At 55.1% G+C, this 9766-nt stretch overlaps 1 protein-coding gene across 1 annotated transcript in view; it reads left to right on the top strand.

The window, feature by feature from the left end:
* The window catches only part of TTYH2 (tweety family member 2), a 31980-nt gene extending 22825 nt beyond the window's left edge, over positions 1–9155 (top strand). Inside the window, exons 10-15 of the mRNA XM_007454388.1 lie at positions 1–17; positions 231–323; positions 2107–2249; positions 2894–3076; positions 3539–3617; positions 9075–9155. Coding sequence (XP_007454450.1) covers positions 1–17; positions 231–323; positions 2107–2249; positions 2894–3076; positions 3539–3617; positions 9075–9155 — 596 coding nt within the window. The remainder of the gene's footprint in view (positions 18–230; positions 324–2106; positions 2250–2893; positions 3077–3538; positions 3618–9074) is intronic.
* Positions 9156–9766: the final 611 nt, after the last annotated feature.

Genomic DNA, 9766 nt, shown 5'->3' with positions numbered 1-9766 from the left:
TCTTCCCCACAGCAGAGGTAAGGTGGCCGGCCACCTCCCACAGGGCCGGGCTTCGGAGACCAGGCTGTGGAAAGGAAGTGTTCCCTCCCGGCAGCCTAGCCGCTTCCTTTGGCTTTAAAGGCCTCTCTGCACAAGCTGCGGTTTGCGGTTTTATCCACAAGCCCTCCCCCCAGCGCTCATTCTCTGCCTCTCTGTCTGCATGTTTGTCTCTTTCTTTCTTCCTGCTTCAGAAAGATCTGCTCAGAATCCAGCTCCTGTTGAATTCATCTGAGTCCAGCCTCCACCAGCTGATGGCCATGTTGGATTGCCGGGGACTGCACAAGGTGCCGGGGTGGCCCTGGGGGCGCGGGTGGAAGGCGGTGGGGGGCACCCCAGCAGGCCACATCTTCCAGGAGAGAAGGCTGCAGAGGCTGGGGGAGTGATTGCCTGGGCTCCCTTCAGGCCAGAGAATGGGATAGAAGAGGTGCCTGGCTTCTGGATTCTCTCCAGTAGCTGAGCCGGGGAGCCTCAGTGAAAGGTACCAGGGGGTGCGGGTAGGAGAGCTGGATCCGTTTACCTCTAGAACGCTGGGGGGCCCTGAGCTATATGAGGGTGGCTGTTCCCCATTGCCCAGACTCCCAGCCATCTGGTCCACCTGACCAATTCCTGAATTGCAAGTGGACATCCCATTCTCATTGCCAGGGTCATCTCCAGGGGTTTGGAATATCAGACAATCGTGCAGGGAACACACTGGGAGTATGTGAGGCCCTCTCTCCCCCAAAGCAGAAAGCCACTGCGTGTCGATGTTTCACATCCCATGTGGAATTCGAGCAAATATTCGTAATAATGTTCACAGCTGCGGTTTACTGAGTCCTTGGTTCTGTGTTCAGCCTTGTTCTGTGCAGTTTATATCCAACATGTCATTGAGTCCTCACAGTTTTACTGTGAGATACATGTTATTTTATGGGAAATTTTATAGATAAGCAACATGTGTGTGTGTGTCTATGTATGTGGATGGATAGATAGATAGGTAGATAGACAGATGTATCTATCTACCTACCTATCTATCTATATGTATATCTAAAAAGTAGCTTACTGAAGATCCCAGAGCTATCAATGCAAGGGCTTGGGTTTGCGACCCCAGCAGTCTGACTTCAGAGCTGAGAACATGGGAGTCGCCCCAGGACCCTCCCTCCCCTTCCACATCCAATCCCTCAGCAAGTCCTCACAGCTATACTCTCAAATATATCCTGCTCCGTCCACTTCTCTCTCCCTCCACAGTTCCCGCCTTGGTCCGAGCACCATCCCGCTCCCCTGGGTGACAACGGTGACCGCCTAGCCGGTCCCCACTTTCTCCTGCCCCCTTACCTTTCATATATGGCAGCCAGGCAGCCAGAGCGGTCTTAAAAATGAATAGGATCAGGCTTCCCTGGTGGCGCAGCGGTTGAGAGTCCGCCTGCCGATGCAGGGGACACGGGTTCGTGCCCCGGTCCAGGAAGATCCCACACGCCGCGGAGCGGCTGGGCCCGTGAGCCATGGCCGCTGAGCCTGCGTGTCCGGAGCCTGTGCTCCGCAATGGGAGAGGCCACAACAGTGAGAGGCCCGCGTACCGCAAAAAAAAAAAAAAAAATGAATGGGATCACATCCCTTCCATCCCCAAACCTGCCCATGTCTTCCCATCACCTTGTGTAAAATTCAAACTCCTCGCCTGTCCTGCGAGGCCCAGCATGACCTGGTGACATCTCACCTGTCCCCTGCTGGCCTTTTTCCTCTTTCCTGAACACACCAAGCTTGTCTGCTTTGCCTCAGCTGCTCAAGGCACACTCCACTCCTTGCCGTCCTGGCCTCAGTTTAAATGCCCCCTGTCCCCTGGCTCCCCTATCCTGCAAGCTCATCTATCCTGTTCAGAGCCCAGCACACGGTAGGTATTCAGCAAAGGCTTGTAGAGAGAACCCGAGACGCCCCACTGTGTCGGGGTCCGAAGCGTGGACTGTTCAAGGTGCTTGGGATGGGGGAGGGGCAGAGATCCAGAGTCCAGGCTGGGGGAGAGGGGCTTTCAGAGACCAGCTCAAACCCCAGGCTGTGTCCCACTCCCCCTCCAGCTGTGTGTTCCTCTTCCTCTGCCAGGACTACCTGGACGCCCTCACTGGCATCTGCTACGACGGCCTCGAGGGCCTGCTGTACCTCGGCCTCTTCTCCCTGCTGGCTGCCCTCGCCTTCTCCACCGTGATCTGCGTGGGGCCAGGAGCCTGGAAGCACTTTGCCACCAGGTGGGCTGCCTGGGCGGCTTCCTGGGGGAGGAGGCAGGAGGCCCAGCTCTGTGACTGAACTGAGAGCTGATAACCTGGGATGGAGAAGGGCGGCAGGGGGACCAGGCATTCAGCCCCAACAGGCTGGCTGGATTTCTGCCCAAGCATCCCTGAAAGTCCAGACAGAACCCCAAAAGGAGGTTGGAGGGGGCCAGGGCAGGAGCAGGGCCAAGGATGGTGACAACGTCATGCCACAGCCTGGCATCCTTTGCTTATCCCCTCTTCCTCTGCAGGACTTTGCGGTGCGATGCTGCTGCTGGGAGGGGTGCTTCAGAATTCCAGAAGGACATATTGTAGCACCAGGGCACCTATAGTCTCATTGAGGAGATAGACAGAGACAAGATGGTATTTCAGTGTCTTCAGAGTAGATCAGAAAAGGAAGCAGGGTAGGGAGGGTCCGTGTGCCCGTGGTCAGCATGGTGGACTGCCTGGAGGAGGTGTATGTGCAGTTGGGAATGGAGCAGAGTAATATCAAAGAACCTCAAGGAAACACCTGTGGCCAGAGGGAGAGTCCTGGGAGGAAAGATAGGGAAGCAGGCTGGGGCCGCACTGCCTGGAGCCTCCCTCGCCCCTTACAGCTGGCCATATCCTACGTATCATTCTAGGGACAGAGACCACGATGACATCGACGATGACCCCTTCAACCCCCAGGCCCGGCGCATCGCTGCCCACAGCCCCCCTCGCGGGCAGCTTCGCAGCTTCTGCAGCTACAGCAGCGGCCTGGGCAGCCAGACCAGCCTGCAGCCCCCGGCCCAGACTATCTCCAATGCCCCCGTCTCGGAGTACATGTACGGCAGGGCTCCCAGGGCCTCCCCGGTACCTCCCCCGACACACCGGGCTGGATCTGCGGGCAGCACATTTGGGTCCAGAGAGCCGGGTGGGGAGGAGGCATCCGAGGCCAGCGCGGTCCCCTCACTGCAGCCAGGATGCCAGGTGGGAAGGCCCCCGGGGAGCATCTAGTGCTGGAGGAAGAGCCCCTGCAGGTGTCAGGTCTTTTGCCTCAAGCTTGCAGGGCAGGTTGATGGCCCGAGAAGCTGCATTTCTCCAGGCCACACTGCTCCTGGCGCCATCGCCCCATCTGCTCCTCCACAGGCCTCCCTATCTTCCTGCCCTCACTCCCTCCGGTCTATCCGCGGTCCTTTTCCATCTCCCATCTGCACACCCCCGGGACCCTCCTGTAGAAATCTGAGCAGACACCCCCAACCCGGCCTCCCCAGCCTGAGCACTCCCCGCTCCTTTCGGCCCTGCAGGAACCAAGCTGTGCTCTTCGGTGGGAACCCACGCTACGAGAATGTGCCGCTCATTGGAAGAGGCTCCCCTCCGCCCACGGTAACCTGGTCTCCCGGGGCAAAGGCACTGCCCTTGTGGGGAGGGGGGAATAATTGAAGAGAAAACCTCCTGCGGACCCAGTGACTCCCCGCCACAGAGGTAGAAAAGAATGAAACAGTTTTGTTACCAGATAAGCATTAAACCAGACTGCCATGCACATCGCAGGCTATCTGCTAAGGGGATTGTAAAGACAGAGCTCATCCTACACAGCCAGGCAGATAGATGATGCACCACATTCCATACCTGTCCTCAAGATAAGCGATTCCTGTCCACCAACAAGAGGACTCGGCAGCACCATTTGTCACATTGGTTCTTCCTAAATCCACCTGGTAATTGTGTGGCCATCAGGGCTCACTAACTGCCAGGGAGATGGGGGCAGTCTCCCTGATGCTACCATTTCAGAGATGGCTCCCAGCCCCGGAAGAAAACGTTCCTGGATTGTAAAACTGCTGAGAGCCTTCGTTGGCCTTTAAAAAGGTTTATACACCTCTCAAAGGGACAGAGGAGTAATTTATGATGATCAGCTTTCTAAAGGAAATGCTGCTCAAAGAAGCATTTCTTTCCCTTTTTGCACCAGGGAAATTTTTTCTTTTTAGATTTACGTTTACCTTGACACCCTAGGCTAGAGGGTCAGGAGCCCCTGTGGTGGCAGGTCTGGGAGGGCTAATACCAGACCTGCCTGCCCCAAACCCCCCTACCCCGCCGCCGCAGCTCCTGACATCCCCAGGCTGTGCCCGAGTGGGGTCTGCACTTCCCACCCACCCTCCACGCCAGCCAGGGGACCTAGACACAACATCAGGGTGTGAGGGGTGTGCCAGCTGTCTGCCCCTGGAGAGGTATGAGGGTCGCCTCATACCACTGGCTGAGACAGAGCTGCGAATAGAGACAGCTGAGGTTCAGAAACACAGACTCAACTCTTTCACTGCCGCGGCCCAGGTTGCATCCCTGGTCGGGGAACTAAGATCCTGCAAGCATCGTGGCATGGCCAAAAGAGAAAAAAGAAAACAGACTCCAGTACCAAATGCCTGGGTTCCAATGCCAGCTCATTGCTTATGACCTCTGTGGCCTTGGGCGAGTGAGTACTTTAGCTTTCTGTGCCTCAATTTCCACATCTGTAGAATGGGGATGTAATAGCACGCCACATAGGTGGTTGGAGCATTGGAGAAATTGATCCTTACAAAAGTATGTTTGTGTGACGCAGTAAGTGCTGTAAGACTGAGCCACGTGTTTATTTTAGCCCCTCCTTCTGCTGTCACTCAAGCTTCCTCCCACCCCACCTCCTCCACAGAGGCGTGGCCTATGTAAGAAAGAGGGGGCTCTAAGACCAGGTTGAAGTCTGCATTCTTGAGCCAGGGGTCTGTCTGGGAAGGAGCCCCTGCCTTTACTGGGCTGGGCGAGGTGTTTCACCTGCCCCATCCAGGTAGTTTGGAAGGAGCCATCTAGTTGGTGAAATAGGAGCCCTGGAGCCCCAAGGACGGGGGACTAATGAAATAGACCTTGGCCCTGAGAACCGCAGTGTTCACGTGCACTCAGGGAATCCAGCGAGTGTGCCTGGGGAAAACCACAGTGCCTGACCCCGGAAAGAGAGATGGGGACCCAGCCCCCATCTTCAGGACATGGAAAACCTGCAGGGGGCGGGGCGGGAGAGACTCAGAAAGCTGTTGTAATAAGTGCCATAAGATGCTTTAGGACCTAGAGGGAGGAACTGCTCCTTCGGGGTCTAAGGAGGTGACATTTGAGCCTTACCTTGGAGCACTGGGTCTCACCCAGGAGGGAGCTTGCTCCCCCAGGGGACATTTGGCCATGTCTTGAGGCATCTTTGGTTGTCACACCTGGGGGGGTCGCTGGTACTGGCATCTAGCGGGTGGAGGCCAGGGGTGCTGCTGAGCACAGGGCACCGCCCACCACGCAGGATGACCGGCCCCAAATGTGTGCAGTGTCGTGCCCAGACCGACCCTCTGGCTCTCCCCACCTTGCTGCTTTTTGCCCAGAGCACCTCCCTGCTGTCCTTTTACAAACAGCACTAGACCAAGGCCTTACTCGCTCCCTGGGGGCCTGAGGCAGGGAGAGTGGCTGGTCAAAGCCTGTTTCCAGAGTTGGCACCTTTGAAATCCCAAGCTGGCTTCTCTCTATACCAGAAGCCTCTGGGGTTCCTTTTTCCCTCCCGCCAGCTGCTGTGGCCCCAGGAATGCAGATTGATTTTAATATTAATCTCAGTACAACATAATTAGGGGAGATCCGCTGCTGTGAAAAATAAATTACTCGAGGCACTGGGATGCCAAATAAAAATGAATTTCGGATTACCTTCTGTTCTGAAAGATCCAGGCCACTCTCCCTGACATTAGCAGAGATAATCAAGAACTGACCTTATTTGCAAGGACAAGGACAGACTACACCTTCCCCCCCCCCCTATAATTGAGACCAGCCCAGAAACTCCAGTTGCTTTGGCAGAGTTGACTGCCCTGCCCTACCCAGCTCAACCTGCCCCAGAGATGACCCCCCTCCCCTCCTAACATGCAAGCCAGGAATGCAGATTGATTTTAATATTAATCTCAGTACAACATAATTAGGGGAGATCCGCTGCTGTGAAAAATAAATTACTCGAGGCACTGGGATGCCAAATAAAAATGAATTTCGGATTACCTTCTGTTCTGAAAGATCCAGGCCACTCTCCCTGACATTAGCAGAGATAATCAAGAACTGACCTTATTTGCAAGGACAAGGACAGACTACCCCCTCCCCCCCCCCCTATAATGGAGACCAGCCCAGAAACTCCAGTTGCTTTGGCAGAGTTGACTGCCCTGCCCTACCCAGCTCAACCTGCCCCAGAGATGACCCCCCTCCCCTCCTAACATGCAAGAGGCATGAAGAGACGGCTGAGCCTGCTGACCAAGGAAGCCACAGCGTGGAGGATACGGACGTGAGCCCCGATAAAGAGGACACAGCTGACCGCTCCCCACTCTCCCCCTGCACCTGCTCTAAATATTATTCATCAGTACCCAGTGCATTTGGTGTACGGAAAATCCCTCCCCCTGCCAGTTCCATCTCTGGGACATTGGGGATTTCACTAAGGTGGGTGATATCAAGCCAGGCCATCGGAACCTACAGCCTCTTCCCTCGGCTAGAAATGTGTTTTCCCTTAGCTCTGCTTTCTAGGAATCACCTCCTGTCTTTCCAGGCACCGTATCCTGGGCCCGATGGACAAAAATGACCCAGGCACTTGTTTAAAAATACCAGTCCAGGGACTTCACTGAAGACGTAGCCCGGGTGAACCTCCTCGTCATCAAGCAAGTTTGGAAAATACTGCGTCAAGGAGGAGGGTCTCACTCTTGAACATCCATCGCCTGGGGGACTCATTACACACAGGCCGCTGGGTCCACCCTGCTTCTGATTCAGAATATCTGGGGTGGGGCTCGGGGATTTGCATTTCTAACCTGTTCCCAGGTAAAGCCTGAAGCCTGCTCAGGGGCAGGCTTCCTCACTCGGCAGTACCAACACTTTGAGCCAGAGCGTTGTGTGTCACGGGAGCCGTCCTGTGCACTGTCGGAGGTTTAGCTGCATACCTGGCCTCCACCCACGCGATGCCAGTAGCATCCCTACTCCATAGCCCCCAGCCATGACAACTGAAAATGCCTCCAGACATTACCAGATGTCCCTGGGCAGGGGCAAAATTGCCCCTGGTTGAGACCCACTGGTTTAAGGGGTCTCAGGCCCCTACTCCCTGCCCCCCAGCAGGAAGCCTTCGTCCATCTCTGGTGTGAACGGCCTAGACCTGGACCCCGGAAACATCCCTGGCGCTAGGAAACAGTCAGGGTCCTGTGGACCATTGCTACTTGGAGTTAGCTGCCCAGCAGCACCTGGAGCTTGTTAGAAATGCAGAATCTCAGGTCCTACGTGGGATGTGAGATGTGCTAACCTAAGAAGCCGCATCTCTACTTCCGAGCAGAGGCCGGCTAACATCTGTGAATGAACGCTTAAACTTTGTGGTTCTCCGACTTGGCTGCACTTGGAAGAACTTACAGAAAAATATTGGTGGCACTTTATTTTTTTTTTTCTGTAAGATAATTATAGTCTTATTTTTCTCACATCAAAAGGAGAAAACAACTTATCTCTCCTGTCCTAACAATGAGCAATTTGCCAGCGAATTTAAATGAATTAATCTTGTAATATAGTCACCATGACGATCTTAGATCATTCCAGTAGTGTCAAGCTTGTTTTACGGACGAGGACACTGAGTCTAAGAGGATTAATGTGAATTGGTAAGAGCTACACAGCTAGTAATAATAATGATAATAAGCAATAATAGTGATAACATTTATTGAGCACCTGCTATTAAGCTGATTCAGACATAGTCACTTTTGTGGTTTTCTTTTTGCGGTACGTGGGCCTCTCACTGTTGTGGCCTCTCCCGTTGCGGAGCACAGCCTCCAGGCACACAGGCTCGGTGGCCATGGCTCACAGGCCCAGCCGCTCCGCAGCATGTGGGATCTTCCCGGACCGGGGCACGAACCCGCATCCCCTGCGTCGGCAGGCGGACTCTCAACCACTGCGCCACCAGGGAAGCCCCAAGTCACTTTTATCTAGTAGTAGCAGATACTGAGCTGCTTGATTTGCTCTCCACCTCCTCACTTTTCTTAGGCAGGGTCCCAGGACCCAGGAGATATGTACCCACCTGCATGCAGGTGTAGCCCACAGCATGACTCTCCCAGCTTTATGGATGGATTTGCTTTTGCACTACTCGATGCCAGTTGGTCAAGGAGGAGCCTCATGGGTCACTGGCCAGTGCTGGTGGTGGCACTTTAAAAGGCTTAATTTTATGTTATGTGTGTTTTATCACATAAAAAAAAAAATACTGGTGGGTGTGGCCTAGGTTTCAGAATGCTTTTAGACCCACCCCTGCCCCCGCAGTGTCTCTGATGCACAGCCAAGTTTGAGAACCCCCGTGTTAGGGGTCTTGCCTGCTTTATATCACTCCATCCTTTCAGCGGAAGAGTTGAGTGTTCTTAGGGCCATCGTGCAGGTGGGGAAACGGAGGCTTGGAGCGACTGGAGAACCTCCGCCGAGGTCATGGGATGAGTAAGGTGCACAGCTGGGATTTGAACCTGGCTCTCTGAGTCAGTGGGCCAGTGCCCCCTGGCTGCTCACTAGGCGGGCTCCTAAGCACACTGCTGCATTAGGGTGGCTGGTCGGTGTGTGCATCTTGAGTTTGAGGCTGGGACCCAGACGTCCTGATGGCCCCAGGGTTGGAAGCATCAGCAAACACGAGGCCTGCCCAGGCCACTCGACGATCCTCTGATAATCCCCACGAGGCCTTGACATTGAAACTTGGTGCCCGGCCACTGTGGCTGGCCCAGCTCGCACTTCGTCAGAAGTTCCAGCATTTTTGCTAGTACGGTGTCTGGTTTAACGGGTGATGTGTGACCCTGTTCTGACTGTCCCCTCCCCTCTCTCCCACAGTACTCTCCCAGCATGAGGGCCACCTACCTGTCCGTGGCAGATGAACACCTGAGGCACTATGGGAATGAGTTTCCAGCCTAACACGCTTTCGAGAGTTCCTGCCTCCTTGATCCATTTTGGTTTTTAACTAAGGCAAATGCAAGCGTGTTTCTTTCATAGAAACCAAAGGCATCTAGAGACTGTGCGTGGACCTGCAGGATTGGAAGGCTCCTGCTGGCGCAAGGGAGTGGCTGAGATTCAGGGAGAATCGGCCTGGGGTTGGCTGAGATTCCCAGGCAGACAGAAGACCCATGACTTGGACCAGCCTCTCCCTCCTTTCACCTCCTCTCCACACCGGAAACGCCCTCCAGGTGCTTGGCCGTCCCTAAGCTGGGAGCCTGGTTCAGTTTGCACCTGCGTCCCACCCTCACCAGGTGGTGAATGACAGTGAGGAGGACCGGGTCAGGCTTGAGGGTCCCCTTGCCTGGACTATGCCTCCTCCTGGCTGCTCGGATGGGTGCCATTTCCCCACAGGTAAAGGTGGAAGGGCGGATCAGGAGATGACATCCCTGATGAGACCAGACACTGTCCAAATCCGTCTCCCGGGGCCAGGTGGACTCTTCCTGTGCCACCAAGGGAAGGCACTGGCAGGCTCTGCATAGGAGGCTGGGGGACCAGAGCCTCGTGCCTGGTGGGCTTCCAGGTGGCAGGGG

Source organism: Lipotes vexillifer, unplaced genomic scaffold (genome assembly GCF_000442215.2).
Source record: "Lipotes vexillifer unplaced genomic scaffold, Lipotes_vexillifer_v1.1 scaffold518, whole genome shotgun sequence".
Classification (NCBI taxonomy): Eukaryota; Metazoa; Chordata; class Mammalia; order Artiodactyla; family Lipotidae; genus Lipotes; species Lipotes vexillifer.
Note: the sequence above shows the minus strand (reverse complement) of the source record. Positions and strands in the feature narration are given on the sequence as shown.